Source organism: Zingiber officinale, chromosome 1B (genome assembly GCF_018446385.1).
Source record: "Zingiber officinale cultivar Zhangliang chromosome 1B, Zo_v1.1, whole genome shotgun sequence".
Classification (NCBI taxonomy): Eukaryota; Viridiplantae; Streptophyta; class Magnoliopsida; order Zingiberales; family Zingiberaceae; genus Zingiber; species Zingiber officinale.
The window spans coordinates 7335804-7362031 of record NC_055986.1 but is presented as its reverse complement, the minus strand read 5'-3'; the positions used below and the strand labels follow the sequence as shown (position 1 = coordinate 7362031).

The 26228-nt window shown below is 38.2% G+C and overlaps 1 protein-coding gene and 1 non-coding gene across 2 annotated transcripts; one reads left to right on the top strand and one right to left on the bottom strand.

The window, feature by feature from the left end:
* Nucleotides 1-5504: 5504 nt before the first annotated feature.
* On the top strand, nucleotides 5505-5611 carry LOC121993998. Its single transcript, XR_006115530.1, has one exon. It is a non-coding gene; the product is annotated as a small nucleolar RNA R71 (small nucleolar RNA).
* A 13863-nt stretch (nucleotides 5612-19474) lies between these two features.
* LOC122024023 (galactinol synthase 1-like) lies at nucleotides 19475-21917 on the bottom strand. Its single transcript, XM_042582554.1, has 5 exons — nucleotides 21899-21917; nucleotides 20659-21104; nucleotides 20252-20572; nucleotides 20039-20173; nucleotides 19475-19947 (listed from the first exon to the last, which is right to left on the bottom strand). Exons 1-5 carry the CDS (start codon nucleotides 21915-21917, stop codon nucleotides 19726-19728), a joined length of 1143 nt encoding a protein of 380 aa, XP_042438488.1. The 3' UTR covers nucleotides 19475-19725.
* Between the last annotated feature and the right edge of the window lie 4311 nt (nucleotides 21918-26228).

Here is a 26228-nt window from a genome sequence, read left to right as displayed (position 1 = left end):
CAGACGCCTACTGTTCGCGGTACGAACTTCCCGATCGATCGGCTGATCGATTGAGAAGCCTCCAATCGATCGGCCGATCGATTGGGGTTTCTGATTTCGCACCAACACTCTGATTTCAGCACTGTTTCGTGCCAGGATTACATATATGAGTTCTAAAACAATTGGAAAGCATTCTAATCTCACACAACTAAGATTCTAAGCATGATAGGGTGCATGATTTACTAATCCATAGCATTTAACATACCAAGGTGCAAAATAATGAAATGCTAAAAGGTTTTAATGTTTAACACAAAGTTTGCTGAATTCTCTAAGATCTTTATTCCAAGTTCTTGCCCACACACATCTTCGTAGAATTGCCCTCCAGCCTCCGCTAGTCCATCTTCCCTTTACCTTTATCTGCAGTATAAGGAAAAATAGTATCTGTAAGCTTGAGAGCTTAGTAAGAAACCATCTACCTCACTAAAACATGCATTCGATGCAATATGCTTTTGAAAGAATGCTATTTGAAAAGAACATACTGAATATGCTAACATGGCATGGCATACAACACATGGAAATCGAAACTGATCATGGCAATAAATGCTAATCATAATCTATCATGTTGTATCAATTGAAACTAAACTGATACAAAAGCTGAGCTAAGCTAATACTAAACTGATACTAAAGCTGTACTGAATTCACGTAACTATTTTGTGATGTTTGAAAACTATATTCATAATAGATTAAAATAATATTCATGCTGCTGTTTGGGCCCGGCAACTGTACTTGCTGTGCGCGCATCCCTAACTAAACCTGGGGTTGCAAATTCCGAATCTAGTAGGGTTTACTAGGTTAGTTGAACCTAGGGACGACTGTGGGAGTCCAACCCAATGGATATCTAATCCAGTACAATGCCACTGAGAAAGTAAAATACTGAACATAAGCTAATAACTATTGTCTTGCTTCTACCAGGTTGTCTAAACCCAGAACTAGGTTATCTGAACCTAGAGGCGACTGTGGGAGCCCACCCATTGGACATCTGGTCCTGTAAAAGCTGGAGCAAGACTCAATAAGCTATGAAATGCTTCTATTGCATCTATCTAAGCCACTAAAATGCCTAAGTTGCATTTTTCTGTGCTAAACAATTTAAATCGAACACTTGGTATGCGCTAATTCGCATCCTTTGTGTCGGTAGTCTACATATTACTAAACTAATACATAAAATTCACACGAGAACTACTTATACTGCAGGTGAGGGGTTTCTTACCTCCTGTTCGGATTTTCTTACGATTCTAATCGTTAGATTTCCGGAGGAGACGATCCTTTCGACGATCTTCTCACGTCTAAGCGTTCCTCTCGCGGAGGGGAGCGTCCTCGTGTCGAAGTCGTCGCCGGAAAGTGCCCTTGGGCGGAACCCTAGCCTTGCTTGTGGTTGGCGTCGAGAGAAGAAGAGGAAGGGAGAGGGGTCGGCAGAACCTAGGGTGAGGAGGATAAAAGTCACGTTAAAAGAAAAATAACTCTTCACTTAATTCCTCCCTATTTATATTAAGTGGTAATCTCGGCCCAACTTGAATATAAATTTAATTGCTTCCCTTTCCTTTCAGCGCGGCCCTGCTGGGTTCACTTGGTTACCATGGTTCACCATAAGTCATAGGACTCAATAGGTCTCGGGTTCAATTCCCGCGTAGGCTATTTTCGTTTTCTATTTATTTTTGCTACTTCCGCTACTCTAAAAATTCTGTAAAAATATCCTAAAATCCCAGAAAAATTATAGAATATTTCTAAAATAAGTTTGAGAATTTTTGGGCGTTACATTTTGAGACCTAACTTATTACAAATTGAATAGGGAATGAGGCTAATACTTGCCCCAAAATCACAAAAAGTTTTTTCTATGAATTCAGTGTTGGTTGCTACTCGGAATATCATATTGGTCCCCCTGTACAAAAATTTTGTACAAGTCCTGAACCATTCCTAACAACCTATTGTGTTCTTTAGAAATTAAATTTGGAATCACAAACAGAACTTAACATTATTGATTCCAAATTCAACTTATCTGTTCTTAGTGGTTTAGACTTGGATCGCAAACGATGCTTAACATTATTGATCCAAATCCACCCATGTTACAAATTCAATTAAATATTAATTTCAGAGATCAACTTCCAGGTTAAACATGGCGAGGCACTAGGCCTTCTTGGGTATGGGAGCATCTACCACTTCCTAGACAAAGCCTTTCAATGAAATTCAATATTTAATTTCCTTATAGTAACCCTAGGTTTAACCAAAAAGAACAATCGGATCACAAGTTCAAAAAACAAAAGAAACACAAAATCAAAAACATAAATTCGATAACCTAGATTCATTAGCCTCTTGTGTTTGGTATTTCAAGATCTAAATAAAAGGATGAACTAGTTATGATGCGGAAACTAATAACTAGTTATACCTATTATAGCTTATAGACCTCACGATCTTCTATTGTATTCCTCTTCTTATCTCGGACGTCGTGTGGGCGACGATCTACCGAGATGAGAATCCACCCAAGCCTCCTTCTTCTCCTTGCAAGTTTCGGCCACCAAGAATCTCCTAGAGATGAAGGTCTTCGACCACCAACCAAGCTCCAAGGGATGCAAAGAAACAAAGCCTCTTTTCTTTACTTCTTCTCCAAGCAAAATCCAGCCACAAAGAGTCTCCTAGAGAGTTGATGCCGCCGACCAAAGAAGAAGAAAAGGAGGAGAGGATGAGGGTCAGCCACACCAAGGAAGAGAAGAGAGGAATACTAGATCATATATTGTATTGAGGTGAGGCACCTCTACACTTTCTTTTATATTCCTTGGTCTTGGCAAATAAGGAAAGTTTTAATAAAAACTTCTTTATTTTCTTTGCCATAGAAAGGAAAATTTAATTGATAAAAAAAATTTCCTTTTCTTCTATTAATGTGGTCGTCCACCTCTAATCCTCCAGCAAGGAAAGTTTTTTAACACAAAATTAAAATTTCTTAATTTGTTTCTAGAAATTTAAAATAAAAATTTCTCTTTTAAAAATTCCCTTCATGGTTGGTTATAAAAGGAAACTTTTATAAATTAAAATCTCTCTATTAAAACATGTGAATGATTTCAATAAGGAAAGTTTTCTCCAAAATTAAAATCTTCCCTTTAATCTACAAATGAGGAAAGATATCAAACTTTTCTCTTAATCCTTTGTAGAAACTATAAAAGGTAAAATTTAATTTTAAAACTCTCTTTTAAAATCCATCCAAGCCTTGATGTGGCCGGCCCTTGCTTGGGCTTCAAGCTTGGCTTGGCCGACCACCTAAGGATGGGTAAGAAGGTGGGTATAAGACTTTATAAATAAGAGGTTACGACAGGGACCGAGAGGAGGAATTGGTTTTGATCTCCCGATGAACTTGAGCTTCCCGTGTTCGCCTCGAACACCCAACTCGAGTTCATCAATAATAACTCATACCACTAAAGAGTTATTATTGAACTACCGCATCAATCCCATATTACTATATGGGCTCCTTCTTATCATGAGTATGTTAATCTCCTTGTGTTTAAGATATAGAATGTCCACTAATTAAATGAGCTACTGACAACTCACTTAATTAATATCTAGCTCCAAGAGTAGTACCACTCAACTTCATCGTTATGTCGGACTAAGTCCACCTGCAGGATTTACATGACAATTCTTATGAGCTCCTCTTGGGGACATCATCAACCTAGATTACTAGGACAGTTTCATTCTATAATCAACAACACACCATATAAATAATACCATTTCCCAACTTATCGGGCCTATTGATTTATCGAACTAAATCGCACCCTTTGATAAATTAAAGAAATGAATATTGAGTATATGTGTTTGTTATTATATCATGATTAAGAGCACACACTTCCATAATAACAAAGGTCGTGTTCTTTTATGTAGTCAGTATAAAAAAAACTTACCTTAAATGGTCTTGCTCAATACACTCAGAGTGTACTAGTGTAATTTTATAGTTAAGATAAACTAATACCAAATTACACTACGACTATTCCAATGGTTTGTTCCTTTCCATCTTAGTCGTGAGCTACTGTTTATAATTTATAAGAAATTGATAACATGATCTTCTATATGTGACACCACACACCATGTTATCTACAATATAAATTAATTGAACAACTACACTTAACATATAAATGTAGACATTTGACCAATGTGATTCTTTTATTTCAAAATAAATATTTACAAAAAACTAGGCTTTTAGTATACACTCTAACATTCAGATCCTATGTTGCAAGGAATGTAAAAGCTTCCTGGATCTTTAAGCTTTGGGGAAATGTTCTTCTCAAATAAAGCGCTGCATTCCCCAGTAAGTGCAATGATCTCAATATCTCCCCTTCTTCTCTTGTTTGACATGATGTCCTTCAGAAATTTGGAAAACTTTGGTATTTGTAGAATAGCATCAATTAAAGGAACTTCAACACAAATTTCTTTAACTTTTTCCAAAAATCTACCAAATTCTTCATCTTTTTTCAGCATCACCAATCTTTGTGGAAAAGGGACTACTTGATTCTGTGGGTTAAGTGGAAGAGTCTCTTCAACCTTATTGGTACTCCCCTCCTTTTCTTGGATTTGAAATGGTTCAGATGCAGGAGGAGAGAGCTCTTCTTCAGTTTTCATCTCTTTTGGAGCAGCCACTTGAGGATTACCCAAGGTCTGTCCGCTCCTAAGCTCGATTCGACTGCAATGCTCTACTGGATTTACATCAGGTTTTCCAAGAAATTTTTTGGGTGCTCTTGAAGATGATGAAGCTAGCTGGGCAATTTGGCTATCTTGAATCTTTTGATGCTTTTCAGAATTATCCATTCTCTGAGTTAGCTTCAAAATATCTTGCTTCATTTCATTTTGATTGGAGATAATTTCCTCAAGCATCTTCTCAATTTTAGAAAACTGATAGCTTTGAGAAGATTGTTGTTGTTGCTAAAAATTATGTTGCCCTGACTGGAAATTTTGTTTGCCTCCCATGGATGGTACTTGTTCTTGATTGTTTCTATAAGAGAAATTAGGATGATTCTTTCACCCAGGATTGTATGTGTTGGAATATGGATTGTTCTGCCTTTGATTAAAACTCATGATAGCGTCACATTGCTCTAATTGGTTTATTTGTGCAGAGATAGCTCCCAAAGGACATGAGTCTTGAGAATGATCAGAACTTCCACATGTTTCACAACAGCAAACTATAGCATTTGCTGTATTAGTGTCGGTCTCTATATTTTCTAGTTTCTTTGTAAGAGCATCCAGCTTTGCAATCATTAGAGTGACTGCATTTACATCAAATTTTCCTGATGCTTTGGTTGGGTTTGAATAAGAATAGCCTCCACTTCTCTCTGTTGCCCATTGATGATGATTCTGTGCTACACTCTCAATGATTTATTCGGCTTCATCTAAACTTTTATTCGTAAGTGCCCCTCCAACAGCTGAATCTAGGGACACTTTAGTATGATAGTTTATGTCATTATAAAAAATGTGTAACAACCAACCATTTCTCTAATCCATGATGTGGGCATTGTCTGAGCATATTATTGTATCTATCTCATGCTTCAAATAAAGATTCTGAATCGGATTGTCTGAAGCTTGCAATAAGATTTCTCATATGAGCTGTCTTACTAGGAGGATAGAACTTATCTAAGAATTGCTGCTCACATTACTCCCAAGTGGTAATGCTATTTGGAGGTAAGGAATTCAACCATTGTTTAGCTCTATCTCTTAAAGAAACCCCAAACAGTAATAATCTAACTACTTCTGAAGGAACACCGTTCATTTTCATGGTACTGCAGATTTCATAGAAGACTTCCAAATGCTGATTAGGATCTTCATGCGGTCCACCTCCAAACTGATTTTGCTGAGCCATATTGATTATTGCGGGCTTGATCTCAAAGTTATTTTCTTCAACAAAGGGTCTTGTAATGCTTGAGTGAAATCCTCTTGCATAAGGTGATGTATAATCCTTAAGTGGTCTATTCGCTATATTTGATTATTCTTGTTCTTCTTGATGTCTTTGCAAGATTCTCCTTCTATGGAATGTTCTATCAATCTCAGGATCAAGAGGAAGTAGATCTTCTACAAAGTTAGATCTTCGCATACAAGAACAAGATTAAAGAATTGGATTCAAAGAAAAGAAAAGAATAGAAAGAATTTAGTTTACAAAAAGAATTAAAGATCAATGAATGAAATGAGAAAGAAAGAAAAAAATAGATGCAATGAAAGAATGTAATGAAAGAATGCAAAATAGAATTAGAAAATTAGTTACAAGTTAGATGTAAGACAAGAAAAGAAAAGTTTAGTCTAACTCAAATGATATTCTCTAATGTTATAGACGTAGTCCCCGGTAACGGCGCCAAAAACTTGTTACGAACCGTAAGTGTACGGTTACGTCGTCAATAATAAAAGAATATCGAATCCACAGAAACTGGTTATAATCACTAAAGATGTCTCAAAAGCGAATTAGCTAAACAAACGATTAAAAGATCATTTACAACTAAAGATTAGAAGTAAGGGTTAAATGCAGAAATTTAGTTTTATAAAGGTTCTAGAAGTTTTGGTTTCTTTGTGATATTCATCGATGTAATGCAATCTACCAATTCTTGTCCTCAATTGTAATGTTTTTGTAAGAAGTCACCAGTTATCTTCTGCAGAAAACACCTACCAAGGACTCACATCTAAACCTTAAGTAATCAAAAAGTTATGATCCCTATGAAGTTCGTTAGCGGGGTAGCCCTGTCACGACGCCCCTCGGTCATACGATATAGAAACGCATCACTAATCAATTCACATTAAGATATAGAGTTAAGCAAATCAATCCGTCCTACTTCTTTATAGGTTCTTGCTTTACCCCTAAAGGTGATCGCCTAAAATGTCCGTTAGCGGGGCAGCCCTGTCACAACGCCCCTCGATCATACAATTTAGCAAATTTCTCAACAAGATTTCACAAGAAATACAAACTGTTGGATCGAGAAGCGCTAGAGGGGGGGTGAATAGCGCTCGTGGCTATTTCGTTCGATTATCGAAAAACTATCGGAGTTAAAACGTGCAGCGGAATAAGCGGAAATAAAATAAAGAGACAACACAAAGAGACAGGTCGATTTTACTTCGTTCGGAGCCTAAGTCGACTCCTACTCGAAGGCCCGCGATCCTTGATCGCTTCCGGTGGGCAACAACTATAAGCTCGTTAAAAGATTACAATTATGAGTACAAATAAAAGCTATCAAAAATTATACCAACAACAAGAAATGCTAATTCTGAAGCTTCGGGTCGTCGAGTACTTGTAGTAGCACTTCGGAGCGTCTTTTGGAGCAGCGTGTTGATGAAAGATCACTTAGAATTCGTTGTCCCTTGAAGATGCACCTCAACCCTCCTTTTATATGCGGTTCCGGGCGCCTGGATCCCTTCCGGGCGCCTGGAGTGTGACGTGGCCAACCAACCAGGATGCTCCACGTGGCGAAGTCGCGGCAGGGATACAGTCTGGTCCCGGGCGACCGGACCTGTTCCGGGCTCCCGCAAACAAAGGTTAGTCCGAGCAAAATACCCTGCAAGACAATGTTAGAATCTGATAAAACATAGTAAGTAATAATTGACAGTCTTCGGACTGTCCGAGTCTGACTTTGGATTTCCATCCGGAAACCCTAGGTCAACCCGACGCCTACTATTCCCTCTACGGGGAACGCGTCCTCACCTACTCCACTCAGGAGATTTACCTGTTGCCAGTCGATCCTCCAGATCGACTGGACTTTTGCTCAGCACTCGACGCTTCTGGACTTTCTGCTGGACATCCGCTTCCCCGGCTAGTCCAGTCTTTCACCTGGTTCGCGACACCAGGACTTTTCACCTAGGGTTACCACCCCCTAGGACTTTTGCCTGAAGCCATCGACCTGCCAAGACTTTCCGCATAGGGTTACCACCCCCTATGACCTAGGGTTACCACCCCCTAGGGTTTTCCCTTTGTCTAACCGCAGCTAGGACTTTTCTCCACCTAGGGTTACCACCCCCTAGGATTTTCACCTGCCTAACCGCAGTTAGGACTTTCCTGAAACACTCATTCAACATGTTAGATAATAGAGAATCTTAACTTTGAATCCCTTTGCCATTATCAAAACTTAGGTTCGATCGTCGGATGCTTCCTGCACCAACAATCTCCCCCTTTTTGATTATGGCAACAAAAATTCAAAGTTAAGAAAATAATGCCATTAAAAGATAAGCATGAAAATACAAGCATAATGATAGTTAAGTGCAGAGCTCCCCCTTAATATAAAGACTCCCCCTTAATAAAAGCTCACTTTTTAAAATTTGAATTTCTTTCAATTTTCTTTAATTCTTTGAATTTTCTTCTACTCTCCCCCTTTGCCATATATCAAAAATTAGTTGAAAGCAAAAATAATCTTTTTGAGAGAAGGAAGAAGGCTTGTGAAACTTAGTTAAACGGAATATTTTTCACCTAAGTTTAAAATGGATTATTTCGAATGATGTCTTTAGCCACTTTTGAGACTTAGTTGTTTTTAGAAAGACATCCCTAACTAAAGTTAGAAAAAACTTAGCTAGATTTTTTTTTTTTTTAATTTTTGGAGCCAAGTTGTTTGTAAGGAAATTTAAAGTCTCAATTTACTTAGCAAAAGTCTTTTGAAAGCCATGAGTTAAATTTTGCAAGTAAAGAAATATGCTTTTTAATACTTTTAACTTAGAAAAGTATTTTAGCATTTAGAGTTAAAATTTATAAGGTGGCTAAGTTTGAGAAAGTTTGAAGGTTGCTATATGAGTCACTTTAGCTAAGCCTTTTGCAAACAATGAATTTTGAGAATGTAGGTTCAGTTTAAAAAGGTACTTAGCTTAAAGGCTTAATTTTGAAAAATAGGAGTAAGATCTTGTTAATTTTTAGGATGAAGAGGGAGTAGCTAAATGTTTAATTTAGGTTATTTATTTTAGTTGGTCTTTAAGTCCAAGCATGAGGTTAAATAGATTTTAAGTTATCCAGATTGTTTTGTTCAGGTATTAGAGCCCTAAAGTATGAGCATGCTCAAAACTTCAAATCTCCATTTCCTTAAGGGCTAATTCCATATTCTTGTAAGTCTACTAAATTCAGGGGAGCAAGATTTTCAAGATTTTCAAGTTTTTCAAGTATTTTTCAAAGGATTTTGAAAATATTTTTCAAAGGATTTTAAAATAAGTTTTTCAAAGATTATTCAACGGATTTTGAAATAAGTTTTTCAAATATTTTTCAAAGGATTTTGCAATAAGTTTTTCAAATATTTTTCAAAGGATTTTGAAATAAGTTTTTCAAAGATTTTTCAAAGGATTTTGAAATAAATTTTTTAAATAATTTTGAAATTATGTTTTTTAAAAAGATTTTTCAAATAATTTTTAAAAGAATTTTGAAATGATTTTTCAAATAATTTTTAAAAGAATTTTAACATATTTTGAAATGATTTTGAAAAGATTTTTAAAAGAATTTTAAAAGATTTTGAAATGATTTTGAAAAGATTTTTCAAATAATTTTTGAAAGAATTTTAAAAGATTTTGAAATGATTTTGAAAAGATTTTTAAATAATTTTGAAATTAATTTTGAAAAGATTTTGAAATTATTTTTCAAATAATTTTTTAAGGAATTTTAAAAGATTTTGAAAAGATTTTTCAAATAATTTTTAAAAGAATTTTAAAAGATTTTGAAATGATTTTGAAAAGATTTTTCAAATAATTTTTGAAAGAATTTTAAAAGATTTTGAAATGATTTTGAAAAGATTTTGAAATTAATTTTGAAAAGATTTTTAAAATAATTTTGAAATTAATTTTGAAAAGATTTTTAAATAATTTTGAAATGAATTTTGAAAAGATTTTTAAAATAATTTTGAAATGAATTTTGAAAAGATTTTTAAATAATTTTGAAATTAATTTTGAAAAGATTTTTAAAATAATTTTGAAATTAATTTTGAAAAGATTTTTAAATAATTTTGAAATTAATTTTGAAAAGATTTTTAAATAATTTTGATATTAATTTTGAAAAGATTTTTAAATAATTTTGAAATTAATTTTGAAAAGATTTTTAAAATAATTTTGAAATGAATTTTGAAAAGATTTTAAAATAATTTTGAAATGAATTTTGAAAAGATTTTTCAAATAATTTTGAAATGAATTTTGAAAAGATTTTAAAATAATTTTGAAATGAATTTTGAAAAGATTTTTCAAATAATTTTGAAATTAATTTTGAAAAGATTTTTAATATAATTTTGAAATGAATTTTGAAAAGATTTTAAAATAATTTTGAAATGAATTTTGAAAAGATTTTTAAAATAATTTTTAAATTATGTTTTAAATCGATTTTAATTTCTTAGTCATCTCACCCGATCTAAATTTTCAATCAGGGAACGCTATAATTGTTGTGAGATGAATTGAGGTTCAATTTAAGGGTTTGGTTTAACTTTGTGTTGGATTCAGGTTTAGTTTTGGGTTCAACAAATAAGCATTCTTTGGATAAACTTCTGGGCTATGGTGAGTCACAAGGAACTCATTAAAGTAACCATGCCTTCGAGGTTTTCCAAATAGTCTTACCCATTGAACTTAATACTAATCCTTGGTCTAACTAGTTAGGATCCATTTAAGGGTAGCTTCGGTCAGTTCCACTTGGCCAAATGCACCAGGTCGAAGTTATATCTTCCTAGACATGTGATGCCCAAGCTTCCCTAACGTACTATCATCCAAAAACTTCACCAGTACTGTGGGTCAAGTTAAACCTAGCCCATTTTATCTAACCTTAATTACCCTGCCGGGTAGTCTACTCTTGTTTACCCATTTCGGGTAGATTAAGTTCGGAGGTGCCAGCTATTCTGGAGCCTTCCTTTGGATTTTAATTTAATTTGAATTTGAATTATTAATTTGATTTTGAATTTTGAATTATATTTTTTGAATTTTAATTTAATTTCAAATTTTGAATTTTAATTTAATTTCAAATTTTGAATTTATAATTTGAATTTTGAATTTTAATTTAATTTCAAATTTCGAATTTGTAATTTGAATTTTGAATTGAATTTTGAATTTTAATTTCAAATTTAATTTGAATATTAATTTGAATTATGTTCTTAATATTATTTTTCTATTAGCTCCCCCTGGATCATAGCCTCGATATGGCCTATCGAGGTAGTATATTTGATCCTTTGGGATCCAATATTGACCAAATCCAACTTGATTAATCAATTTGGACTTGGGGACCCATGCTTGAATTATGTTTCTATTGTTTCTATTAACTAGAGACAGATATGATTTATATTTTGTTTTGGTCTTAAATCCAAGTTCGGATTTGTTGTAAATGGCTCACTGTTTTCCAAGAATTAGATCCAAATTCTTGGAACCCAAGGTGAACCGTTCCAACGTGTCTTTGAGTTCTTTAATCTGAGTTTTCAAATTAGAATTTTCTTCCTCAAGTTGTTGAACTTGAGTCGTACTTCCAATTTGAACTGGCTCAGTTAAAGCACTCAAGTCAGTCGCTTCTGTTAGGACCAAAAGTAGCTAGAGGGGGGGTGAATAGCTCGTTGCGTGCTCGTCGCCTGGCGTTGCTTGTTTCTTCAAGGATATGCAGCGGAAAATACAGAAACAAATACAACCACGCTAACACTAGGATTTTACTTGGTATCCACCTCCAAAGGAGGTGACTAATCTAAGGATCCACACCACGCACGCACCCTCCACTATGAAACACTCCTTTTCGGTAACTACCGAGGGCGGAGAAGCCCTACAAGACTCTCAGTACAAGAAGAAGAAAGGGAAATACAAGTTAAGCAAAAGCTTACAAGATGTGCAGTAAAAACCCTAACCCTAACTTCTTCCTCTTGCAATAGATCCGCCTCTTGACTTGGAAAGCCTCCAAGAACCTTCAAGAACTGGCGATCACGTGCTTGTAGAGAGCTGTGGAGGAGCTGGAATGAATCTGAGAAGAGCTCGTAAAGCGATGCCGAAGACCACGCTCGCCTGCTGCTTTAAACGCCAGCGGTCGGATCCCGATCGATTCGATTATTCGATCGGGAGGCTTTGGATCGATCACGGATCGATCCGGAGCGCCTGCTACAGACCTGCCGATCGATCCACGGATCGATCCAGCGCTATCGCGCGAAGCAGCCGCGATCGGCTGATCGATCGGGACCTCTGAATCGATCCACGGATCGATCCGAGCTTCTGAGAAGAATGCGGATCGATCCACCGATCGATCCACGGCTGATCGATCCACGGATCGATCGAAACCTTGGTTTTGCCCAAAACCAAGTCCCAAACCTCTAACCAACATCCGGTCAACCTTGACTGTTGGTACATCATGCCTCGCATCGGTCACTCCCTTGACCTGCTAGGACTCCCCACCAAGTGTCCGGTCAATCCCTTTGACCCACTTGGACTTTTACTCGTCGTGCCAAGTATCCGGTCACTCCATTGACCTACTTGGACTTCCACCAGATGTCTGGTCAACCTTGACCCATCTGGACTTCCTTCCTTGCCAAGTATCCAGTCAATCCTTTGACCTACTTGGACTTCCCAACACCAGATGTCCGATCATCCTTGATCCATCTGGATTTCCTTCCTTGCCTGGCTTCACTCACCAGGACTTTCACCTAGCTTCACTCACTAGGGTTTTCCATCTGCCTAGCTTCACTCACTAGGACTTTCCATCTGCCTAGCTTCACTCACTAGGACTTTCACCTGGCTTCACTCACTAGGGTTTTCCATCTGCCTAGCTTCACTCACTAGGACTTTCCATCTGCCTAGCTTCACTCACTAGGACTTTCACCTGGCTTCACTCACCAGGACTTTCACCTAGCTTCACTCACTAGGATTTCCTTCTGCCTAGCTTCACTCACTAGGACTTCCTTCTGCCTAACTTGCCAGTTAGGACTTCCCAGTCAAGTATCCGGTCAACCTTGACCTACTTGACTCTTCTTCGTTCAATATCTTATTGTCAAACATCTAAACCCAAACCAAGACTCAGCTTGGTTAACCAGGTCAACCTTGACCTGAGGGATGTTGCACCAACAATCTCCCCCTTTTTGATGTTTGACAATACCACAATAACACTTACAATCCCACATGTAAGTTAGGCTAATCCTATAGCCTCCTTCTTCATGCCACTAGGTAATGAACACATAAGTTAAGCTTTTCATTCTCCCCCTAAGAGGGCAAACTCCCTCTAGGTAATGAAAACCTAACTTACTTCCTTTCATTCTCCCCCTATTGGCACACATCAACCCCCTACTAATAAAATACATCAACCCGTCTTTGGACACACATCAACCTATGCTCCAATTTTGGGCACACTTCAACAACTTCATCTGTTGAAGACTCTCCCCCTGAAGAGTTGCTCATCGTGATCACAACTTCACTCATTGTGATCAACACAATAATGAAGGTCCCATACCCTTCATTTATCCTTAACTTCTCCCTCAATGTAGACAAATACCCAACCTTGAGCATTTTCTAACCACTTGAGTTCCCCCTTGAGTTCCCACTTGAAATAATGAGGATATCCACTCCCCATTTCAAGTTCAACTGCTCATCCATGAGCATTCTCTCTAATGAAGGTTAACCACCTTCCAAGGTTTATGAAAAATAATTTTCATGTCTTTAAAGAGTCCCTCCCCCTAAAGACATGGTGGTAACTTCTGTCATTGCACCAACAATGACTTGGAATCCCTAAACCTTTAGGAAACCCAGATTTAGAAGTTTTGAGGTTCAAATGTTCAAAATTTGAAACAAACCTCAACCTAAACTTCAATGAAGTCTTCCTTAACCATTCCATCCTTGTTTTCAACACGAAAACACCCTTTTTATGTGTACAAATGTATTTTAAGGGTTTGGAATGGTTACCTAGACTAAAATAGGTTCAAAGTGCTGAAATCAGGCTTTCCCAGCCAAAATCAGCAACTTGGATCGATTGGAGTTGGGTTCCAATCGATTGAACCTTTCTGAATCGATCCACTGATCGATTCAGAACTGGATCGATCGGTGGATCGATCCAGGAAGCTTCTGTTCGCGAGATCTTGCTCTCAATCGATCCGGCGATCGATTGAAGTCTGATAGTTGCTGAAATTCCATTTCAGTCAACTTCAGAAACCCCTAGAAAATTCAAAAAAAATCCAAAAATTATGAAATTTCGTGTAGACATTGTTTAGGGCATATATTATCAAGGAAAAATAGTTTTCTATGAAAATACATCATCTTTTCAAAGATTGACACAAACTTGAAAACTTGCAAAAACTTTAGTGTTTTCTTCAAGTTTGTGTTTAACTATTCGATGGTGATTACTATCAAAAGATAGCCTTCACCAAGGTTTTCCAAAATCATTTTAAAAACTTTTTCAAAACCAATATCCCACCATGTTCCTTGGGCATAATGCACATGACTTGTACATTAGCTTTCCCAATGATGGGAAAACACATATCTATGTGTTTTGATGAAACTAAAACTCAAAAGAATGCACTAAATCAACATCTTGAGTTTTGTTCATCATCCTAACATCTCACTTGTATCTAATGTGCACTAAAACACATACAAGTCATCTTATAGGTCTTTGTGAGATGTAGATTTTGGTTTTGCCCTAATCTAGGGATCATGCATATCTATCTAGGCATTTTGGAGATATTAGACACCCACCTAGGATGTCACTTGTTAATAAGTGTTGTTAAATGCCTTTTGTCCTTAATTACAAGGAATTAAACTTAATGCATGATAATGTTATGACATACATCAAAAAGAAATAATTTTCAAAAGAAAATATCCTATAATTACATGATGTATGAATGTCATGACATGGTATTTTTGTATTTTTCATAATAAGTCATGAATGCAAAAGTAGACATGATGTCATGGCATATGATGGGCAAACAATCATGGCAAGATTTAGCATAAATAAAATATACCTAGATTAACTATCTAAGTATCCTTAAAACCTTAGCTAAACTTACAACTTAATCCTAGATTGCCCTTAAGTGCGTCACGAAAACGCCAAAACCTAAATTGGCATTTCTAATTCCCTTGATTAATTTATGCCAATTGAAATTAAGCATATTCCTCAAATGTTGGCATATTTCATTTTTCCACAAGAGTAGCACTTTAAAGTTAAGGCCCGGATTGCCTTAAATTTCCTAAGAACATACCAAAATCCCAACTTGGTAGCTCTTATGAATTTCCCAATATGTGCCTTTTAAGATTCAAATCAAATTTTCACCACTAGGCACATTTTACTCTTTCAAGAAGTAAATAATAGTTCCATTTCATTTTCAAAGGTTAACAAAAACCTTGAAAATGCTCCTTGAGTGTCAATTTCCTCAAAGTTGGGTTAACTACCCTTCTAATTGGAGTTGACACTCTAACCCATTTATGGGATAGAGAAGATGCTCCTAGGAACCCAACACCTATTGGTGCTCCTTGGATGCTCTAGGTACTCACTAGGATAACTTCCTAGATACCTTCCTAGTGACCTTGTTGGGCTTCTTAGAAGCCTTGGTCACATTTTCTAGGTCAACCCTAGGGATAGCCTCCCTTGTGACCTTGTTAGTGACTTTCTTAGACTTCTTAGAAGTCTTAGTCACTTTGGTTGCAAAAATACTCTTAGGGATGACTTCCCTAGTATTCTTGACTTGACCACTAAACCTAGGGTTTGTTCCATAACTATATGGAACCCTATGATAACTAGGCACATCCTTCTTAGCCTTTGGTTTGTATCCCAAACCTCTATGGCTATTTGATGGCTTTGACTTTCCTAGCCCTAGGTTTTGCTCACTTTGCCCTTTTAGGATATTTTCCATCCTTTTAGGGTCTTTTCCATTTTATCAAGTCTTGATCTCAAGACTTGATTTTCTATCATTAAATCCTTAGAATTTGGTTTTTCATTAAGTCCATGAGCATTTTGGTTTCTAGGCTTGTATCTAAAATCCTTAGAGTTATTGCCTAGACTTTTACCTACATTCCTAACCCTAGGAGTGATAGTCTTAGCATGTAGGGCCACATGCTTTTCCTTAAAGCCCTCATGCTTTCTATTCTTATGGTAAATTGCATTAAAATGATAAAAGTTAGACCTATCATGCTTTTTACCATAATGTAAAGGAGTAGGCTCAATAAATGTTACCTTCTTCTTTACCTTGGAGGCTGCCCCTTGACTAGTGCCTCCTTGAGCCTTGACCCTCTTCTTCCCCTTGGGGCATTGACTACGATAATGCCCCTTTTGATTGCAAGAGAAGCATATAATATGCTCCTTGCTCTTCTTTGTGTTGGGGATGGTCTCCTTGGGCTTCACCTTGCCCTTTTGTGCCACTTGGCCCTTCTTCTTGGCTAATTTAGGGCACTTGCTCTTGTAGTGCCCATGTTCCCTACATTCAAAGCATATAATATGATTTTTATTATTAATTGAATTATTTATACCTTTGCTTGTAGGGGTGGCATCTTTTTCTTTGGATCCGGAGGTAGAAGCTTCCTCTTGTACAGTGGAGGGGATCTCTTCATGAAGCTTGACCAATTTGCTCCATAAGTCCTTTGCATCTTCAAATTCTCCAATTTTGCAAAGGATGGTGCTTGGCAATAAATTGACCAAAAGCTTGGTCACTTTGTCATTTGCCTCGCACCTTTGGACTTGCTCCGGGCTCCATTTGCTTTTCTTTAGAACTTTGCCCTTTGAATTTCTTGGAGCCTTGAAGCCTTCCATTAGAGCAAACCATTGCTCTATCTCCATCATAAGAAAATTTTCGGTTCTTGATTTCCAAGAATCGAAACTCGTAGAAGTGTATGGTGGAGCCACCCTTGTGTCAAATCCAAGCCCATCTTGGAATTGCATCTTAAAGTTGAGCTTGATAAAGTCTTGAACTTGAAGAATTTGCTCCAACTTCTTCACCCTCTAGCTTTTCTTGATATGCTTGACCCTTCCGGCGATGATTCCGGTGAAGAGCGGCCTCGCTCTGATACCACTTGTTAGGACCAAAAGTAGCTAGAGGGGGGGTGAATAGCTCGTTGCGTGCTCGTCGCTTGGCGTTGCTTGTTTCTTCAAGGATATGCAGCGGAAAATACAGAAACAAATACAACCACGCTAACACTAGGATTTTACTTGGTATCCACCTCCAAAGGAGGTGACTAATCCAAGGATCCACACCACGCACGCACCCTCCACTATGAAACACTCCTTTTCGGTAACTACCGAGGGCGGAGAAGCCCTACAAGACTCTCAGTACAAGAAGAAGAAAGGGAAATACAAGTTAAGCAAAAGCTTACAAGATGTGCAGTAAAAACCCTAACCCTAACTTCTTCCTCTTGCAATAGATCCGCCTCTTGACTTGGAAAGCCTCCAAGAACCTTCAAGAACTGGCGATCACGTGCTTGTAGAGAGCTGTGGAGGAGCTGGCGATCACGTGTTTAAAATCTTTCCTTGTTTGTTTAAACATATAGTGGTCGGCCATAGAGAGGAATAAAATGAAGTTTTATTTTTTGTTATAAAACTTTCCTTTTTTGGATTCACCAAGGAATATAAAAGAGGGGGCAAGGGTGCCTTCATGAGATACACAACCTATTCTATTGTTCCTCTCCTCCATCCTTGGTGGTCGGCCCTACCTCTTCTCTTTCTCTTCTTCATTGTGGCCGGCGGCATCATCTCTTGTGGAGCTCTTGGTGGTCGGTAGCTTGGAGGTGAAGAAGTAGAGAAAGAAGGCATTGTTTTCTAGCATCCCTTGGAGAATTGTGGTGGTGGCCGAAACTTAGAAGCAAAGAAGGCTTTGGTGGTTTTCTTCTTGGTAGATCGTCGCTCACACGACGTCTAAGAAAAGAAGAGGAATATAATAGAAGATCAAGAGGTTGTTGCTTACAAAGAAATGTATAACTAGCAGTTTTATTCCGCATCATACTAGTTTTCTTTGTATGAATTTTGAAATACCAAACACAAGAGGCTAACTATTCTAGGTTTCGAATTTATGATTCGATTTTGTATTTCTTTTGTTTTTTCGATCTAATGATTCGATTATTCTTAATGATTAAACCTAGGGTTACTATAAGGGGATTAAATATTGAATTTCGTTGAAAGGCTTTGTCTAGGAAGTGGTGGATGATCCCATACCCAAGAAGGCTTAGTGCCTCGCCATGTTTAATCTGGAAGTCGATCTCTGAAATAAATATTTAATCGAATTTGTAACATAGGTGGATTTGGATCAATAATGTTAAGCATCATTTGCGATCCAAGTCTAAACCTTTAAGAACAGATAAGTTGAATTTGGAATCAATAATGTTAAGTTCTGTTTGCGATTCCAAATTTAATTTCTAAAGAACACAATAGGTTGTTAGGAAAGGTTCAGGACTTGTACAAAATTTTTGTACAGAGGAACCAGTACAACATTCCGAGTAGCAACCAACAGAGACAATCTCCGTTGGATTTGCTAGTTGATGCTCTTTCCACTTTGCATCATCCATCCGGTATACATAGAGTAAAAGTTATTTTAGGAAATTTTATTTTATGATCATGTCTTACCGTGTTGTATCCTTGCATGCATGTGGTGTGTGTGATGCAATAATTAGAAATTATTATATTTTTATTTTCGTTGTGCATGTTTTCTGAAACATATTTTAGCACGCACCATATCAAGCTCCCCAACAGGATAAACCACCTGTAAGTTGGCGTTGAGGTTGACTAAGTCGTCGATCACCCAAGAACCGCAAGGATTTGTAGAGGCATCCATTGGAGCTAAGAGAGAAAAGAGAATAGGGAGAAGACTATTACAATAATAGCTGAGAACCGGGGTTCTCAGGCTCAGCCACTCTGACTTACAAGTCTTCAACGGAAGAATGCCGAAGACGAAGAAGAGTAGAGGTTTCTCCAAGCCAAGGTGTATGTGCACATACCTTCGCCCATAGGAATGGATGACCTCTTATAGAGTTGTAGCTGCATTCTTACATTCTCCACATGCTTCAAGATTTGCACCTATGTTATCCATATTTTCTAAAATAAATAATTGTATTTTTCCATCTTCTTCAAAGAAAATAGTCATGTTACACGTATCTTCCACGAGCACAATTCAACGTCTTGCCTGTGGAGTCTGAAATGACACAGCAACAGGAGCGGCTCGGAGTCAAGGACGACGTGGAGCCAGGGCGATCTGGAGTCGTAAGTGGCCCAGAGTGAGAGTGGCCTAGATCTGGGCGCGACGCATAGTTGGGCTGTCTGGAGCCACTACCTCACCAGGATTGTCAACCTGGAGTCAAAAGTGGTATGGAGCCAGAAGCAGCACTGACCCGGGATGCATGGAGCCTGGCCCAACACGAAATCAAGAGCGGCACTGGTTCGGGATGGCCTGGAGTCAGGGAGACTCTGGAGTCAAAGAGAAGTTTTATGTTGATTTTGACCACATTTTAACCTGACTTTGACTTCGTATTGACCACATGGCACTTTACGTTTAGCAAAATGCAAAATGCAAAATGCAAAATGCAAAATGCAAAATGGACTGCTAAAAAGCTTCTCCACAACTTTCCGCAACGACACAAATTCCAATTATAAGCTAGTGATTGACAGGGAATCCAAAGCTTGGTACAAGCTGAGCAATCAGCATCCTCAATATTTGGGTATCAAAAACAGCCAAAACACTAGGATCCCCAGGAATTGAGCGATGAAGGCTACTTAACATCTACTAGAACAGAGTAGAAGGCCAAATGCATGCTACAATAGTTAATTAAAATGGTATATCTTTTTTGTGTTTTCCCTCCTTTCTCTTGTGGTAACTAGGCAGCAGAGGGCGTAGAGATGTAGTTTACTTTGTTTTCTGACGTGACGGACTTGATGGAGAAAGTCTTCAAATAGCTCTCTCCTCCTGCGGCAACATCTTCTGCTTTAAAATCAAGTCCCTCGTCATTGTAGATATCCCACCATTTTGCTACCAACATCTTGATGTCCTCCCTATCCATGTTAGCTTCCTTCCCTGTGTACCTCCATGGCTTTGAACCCTATCATGAATTCATGATCACATGAAGCAAATATGTAAGCTCACACAAGCACAGTCATGCCTATATATGCATAATTTAATGCAGAACTTACTGCAGCACAGTAGTGAACTACTTTGACTTCCTCAAGCTTGACATTCTCAGGGTGACGCCACAGCATGGCCAACACCAGATTGTAAGCGAGTGGAATTGGCTTGTAGATTTTCTCAAAAAACATGTTTAAGAAGTCCTGCCAAAATGAAGTCAGAAACAGAGTTACCAAAAAAAACTTAGATTCATAATACCAGTCGAATTATTTAAGACTCGCCTGCTCTGCAAAGGGAGTTGGAGGAGTTATCCTGAGAGTTTCGAGTAGTGTTTCGTACGTCGATCGAGCTGGTTCAGAGACGAACATGCCGGCATTGAAGTAGAATGGAGGAGGGGATCCCATGTCTGCAGGCCATGCGACCTTGTTGGGGCACTGCTGACAGTAACCGATGGAGTACTGTCGAGAGTGGCTCCATGTCTTCTCGCAGAAGCAGTCCATCGCTGCGTAGAAGTAGCCGTCGGGGAGGTCGAAGAGATGATCTATGTTGTCGTAAACTTGGATGTCTGCGTCCAAATAGATCATCTTGCTGTACTCCACAAACTGCAATTGCGATCGAGCAGTGAACAGATAAGTTCCCGGTGAGCATTAAGCGGAGAACTAAGCTAACGTAATTGGTTGCTACTCACGTTCCAGATGCGCAGCTTGGAGTAGTTGATGACGTAGTAGGCCATGGCGAACTGCACCTGGTTCTCCGGCGGGTACACGGGCTCGATCTCACGGAGGACGCAACCCTGCGCTCGGAGCAACTGGCGGTGTGGCTCCGGCACGTCGGGCAGCATGGCCACCACCAGCGAGTGGGCGCTCCTCACCTTCCTCAGGCCCTTCGCCAGCCCCACCACGCCCAGCACGTAGTCTCCGTCGCCAGCGAGGAACGTCACGTAGGCCCTCTGCTTTGCTGGGCCGGCGAGAGGTGCCTCAGGGTCCATTGGAACAGGGGAGACTGAAGGACTTGGAAAGCTTTTGCCCTTCTTTAAATCAGAACTAGACTGGTAATATCTGTCCAATTCAACTGAACCAAAAAAAAAAAAATCAGAAGCTTTGATAAGATTGTTCCTGTGGACTGGGTGGCACACTAAGTAGATTGAAAATCAGTGGATGCGTGCCTCTTTTCTTTTCTTCCTTCTCAAAAACAAAAAAAAAAAAAAAAAATAGCGTTTTCAATTAAATGTGTGGCTGTATAATATCAAATTTCTGGTGGTCTTGATAAAAGCGTAAAGGTTTAGCTTTTCCTAGGTAGAAAGAATCTGTTTGTTCTAAGAATATAAATGGCATGGGATTTCTCGTGTATCCTCGGCAATTTAGTGTCGCTATTAAAAACTTGGATGTTCCTTAATTTTTCAACATCGTAATATTCCATTTTGATTACACCACGTTGCTTTTAGTTTAAGTCACGTCCATCAAGGTTCACTTGGTGATGGGGCGGAATCTTGCAGTCCTCGCGTGTCTCAAGTGGTTAAAAATTATACTGAAGTGTCAATCAAAATTAAATTGGTGTAGAGGTGACTCACAGTCTAAAAGGGACTCGAGGGACTCGAGTCCAGTTGAACTCGTTCAATATACTCACTCCCAAGATTTGAGTTTATCAAGGATAAATCAGCTATTACATCTCGGTTTTAGTCATAAATATCACCCCTAGCTTGGCCCAGATCTCGACATGCTCCACGCCCAGGCATTAGTCGTCAAAATCCTCTTGTCTCGGCTTTAGATTTCAGTGTCATTTATGCTCGAGTATCGGATTCTGACATCATCCATGTCTCAGTCTCATATCCCGACATCATCCATGTCTCAGTCTCAATCGTCGACATCATCATGTCTCGGCCTCTATCACCCATGTCTCAACCTCAGATCCCGGAACCATCCATGCACCATCATCGAATCTCGACATCATCCATGTCTCAGCCTCAGATCCCGATATCCTTCATGTCTTAATCTCAGTAGCCAACATCGCCCCTGTCTCTGCCTTTGTCGCCGACATTATCTATGTCTCAACCTTAGATCCCGATATCATTCATGCCCCAACTTCGAATCTCGACATCATTCATGCCTTATCCTCAGCCTCTAATCCCAATATCATTCATGTCTTAGCCTTAGTTCCCAACATCTTCCATGTCTCAATATCAATTGCCAACATCACCCTTGTCTCAGCTTCAGTCGCTAACATCATCCCGGTCTCAGCCTCAAATCCTGACATCCTCTCTACTTTGACCTCAACTTCATTTATCCTCAAGGTCATTCAATATCGACCTCATTTCCTCATCCTTGGGTCAGGCCCATGCCTACGTTGGCCTGCTAAAAACACGTGAGTGGCATGTGAATAAAGAGGCAACATAACCGCCTTATTGATGAGGTCATTTTTCCTAGAAAATGTGTACAACGATTGTGAATACTTCGAAACATTGCACCAGATGAATGGAGAGGTCGTCAAATGTTTGTTAGATCTGGTCTCCTGGGTGTCTCCTTCAAACACTGAGTACTTAGTGAATAGACAGTTGTCAGATCTGGTCCTTTCATTGGCTCATACTAATGACAATAATGAAAATAAACTCTAATTGATTTCAATCAATTGAGATTTATTATATTTGGCACACAATCAAGATAGACATAAATCAAATAGGAAAAATCATATTTCCAAGTCTATTATATTACTATGTTTATAATTATTATGATTGTATGTCTTATTTAATCTTTCCATTATTATTTTGGACAATTTATATAAATAAGTCTATTGGCTTTAGTAATAAGATTATCAAAAAACTTTATATTATTTCTTTCCTCTACCTATTGATTTCAACATGATATCATAGTCATCTTCTTTTCCTCTTAATTTTCCTCTTTCGAATTTTTGTTACAGCAGCTACAGGAATTTCTACATCGAGGTTTGATATCATCGTCTATAGTGCGGTAACTTCGGCAATAACAACTTTTCTTCTCCTTTCATCAACAACTCTTTTTTATCGATGGTGGCAACTTCGACAACATTAATCGTAGCAAGCAAGTGCTTCTATTCACCATCGATAGTTGTCTAAGTCAACGCAGAAAATCCTCTGCTTTCTTATCGCCGTCGAAAAGTTACTCTGCCACCCACAACAAGTGGTCGTCACCGTCCATCAAGCTTCTGATTTGTCGCTTTCGTTGGACAGCAAGGTTCCAGTGCCAAGTATTATTTCCAGCCGTCAAAAATTCTTCCAGCAAGGTCTATTACTATCAAGGGACTAGTTATTTATTTTCAATGTTTGATACTCAACGTCATCAAGGTGGCCAAAAGCAAAGGTTAGACCAGTGTCAAATTTGTCACATCATTGGTCATACTGGTATTCATTGTTCTAGAAGATTTGATTGTGTTAGTTAGAGCCCTAGAGCCAATCATTTGATGATTGTATGGACTCATGTATATCATATTCTTGTATATTAATAAAGGCATTTGTTTGGTTATTATACTTATTTATATTAGTGCCAAATAGACTAAGTATAATAGCGTCCTTGAGTAGAAGGTTCATACCTATATCAATCGATTAGTTGAATCGATAGTGAGATGATATAGGGAACACTACTCTAAATCATTCCTAGTCGAGTATTAGCATTCAGGGACAATGTTAATACAATAAGACTAGCATGTAGGTCAGCTCGATGACTTGATCTCACAAGTCATGGATATAGAGATATCAAGCTGACACATGGGTATGCATTAGAGAATGTATACTGAATGACCCGCCATGAGAAAGTATCATGGATCGTTATATGAGTGTCATATACTTTCTCATGTGGCTATTAGTATGACTATTAGTCCTTAGACCTGAAGTCACCATGGATCCCTACATAAGGAGTTATATACTTTAGTTTCGTCAAACGTCACCCGTAACTGGGTGGACTATAAAGGCGATTACTGGGTATATAACGAATTATGTAGAGGGATGTGAGTGATGTAGATGGGATCTATCCCTCCCATATGACGGGAGCGACATCGGTATTCTTGATAGAGTGAGACCACTAAGTGCATGGCCATGCCCAAATGAGTCAACATTAGATATTGAGCTCATTTGATCGAGTGAGTCTACTTGGAGTTCAAGATTTAGATTGATTAGAGGATGACACGGTCTATGCCTCATATTGATCAATCTAGATGTCTAGGATAGAAGGACACTTGTCATTATTTTGTGAGTAGTCACAATTGGTAGTCACAAGGTGATGTCGGATCTCGACATTCTTGTAACTTGGGTAGTAATGATGTGTTGCTAGATACCGCTCATTACTTATGCTCCTAAATGGGTTTAGGGCATTGCCAACGTTACAAGAACCTATAGGGTCACACACTTAGGACAATTAGGTGGAGATTAGGTTCATATGATGAACCAAGAGGATTAGATTCATTTGATGAATCAAATTGGATTAAGAGTAATCCTAATTGGGCTAACTTGAGTTCGACTCAAGTTGATTCATGTGTTAAATGAGTCTAATTTAGATTTTGACTCATTGAATCAATTTAATTTAATGAATTAGATTCATTATATTAAGTTGGCTCGAATCAAATGGTTGGATTAGATCCACCATGGTAGAGATTGAGTCAAGTTTGACTTGACTTGAGAAGGAAGACCAAAGGTCAATTTTGACTTGACCTTTTGCCACCTCATTGGTGAGTTGGCATTAGGTGGACCAATAATGATGTTCCACATCATCATGGGTGCCACCTCATGGAAGTGACAAAGCCACTCTCTTAATGGTTTCATATTAATTGCAATTAATGCAATTAATGTGATTTTATGGTTTCATATTAATTGCAATTAATGCAATTAATGTGAAATTTGAAATGTGGCCGGCCACTTTGTTTTGGGTGAAGAAATTCATTTTTCATTCACTTGTGTGCATCTTCCTCCTTCTCCCTCTCAAGCTCTCCCTCTCCCTCTCCTCCCTTGGCCGAACCACATAGGTGCTAGCACACCTTGGTTTTTGGTCATTTCCATCTAGTGTGTCCGTGTGGATACTTCTAGAGGACCGGCTCTTGAGATCCGGCATCATTTGGACGAGCGGGAACGCGAAGGGCATCGCATCAAAGGTATAAATGGTTTATCCTTATGTAGATCTACTGTAGATTAAAGTTTTTCAAACTCGTACTCGTATTTTCGTTCGGTTTTACCTTGCACGAGATCCGTAGCTTGGGCGATTCGGGGTTTCCGCGACGCGAAAAGCGGTTTTCGCGGCCCGAAAAACCCAACAGATTGGTCTTATAGTCGGAGAAGATGTCAAATTTCTCTCAGAGTTGGACATATTGTTATTCAATGCCCTAAAAGATTTGACCCAAATTTTGCTGGTGGTCCTGTAGCATTGGGACAAACAACTATTTCACAAGAAGAGTATGCATCTTCAAATCGACCACCACCTTTTTGGCATTCTATAGCCCAGTCATCTCATACTAGAGCACTCTCACATTCTATCTCTCCTAATATAGTTTCATCGACTCTTGAGAACTCAGGATGACATCCGGATTCTGGAGCAACTCATCATGTTACACCGAAATATAATATTCTCACACAAGTTTCGCCTTATAATGGACCTGACATGGTGCAAATAGGTAATGGCTTAGGTTTGCAAATTACTCACATTAGAAACACATCTTTTCACTCATGTGGTCGTACTTTTCGCATGCGCAACACTCTTCATGTTCCTTCTATTATTAAAAATTTACTTTTCGTCCGTCAGTTTGCTCTTGATAATAATGTGTTCTTTGAATTTCATCCTCATCATTGTCTTGTGAAGGATCCCACAATAGGAAATATTCTACTTCGAGGAAATATTAAAGATAGTCTTTATCATCTTCAGCCCACCTATACTAATGTGTTTGTTGGATAACACACTGATAAATTCTCTTGGCACGCACGTTTTGGTCATCCGTCTCTACGTGTTGTTCAGAATATCATTAACCAGTATGGTTTACCAATTTCTTTAGCCTCCTCTTCTCATTTATGCGAAACTTGCATGAAAGCAAAATCTCATAAATTACCTTTTATGTGTCTTCTTCTCGCACTTCTAGTTTTCTTTTAGAAATTATTCACTCTAATGTATGAGATCCTGCTCCTATTCTATCTAATCAAGATTTTCTTTATTATGTTATTTTTATTGACAATTTCAGCAAATTTACTTGGATTTTTCCTATGAAAAGAAAGTTTGATCTCTTTGATATTTTTTGTCGCTTTCAAAAACA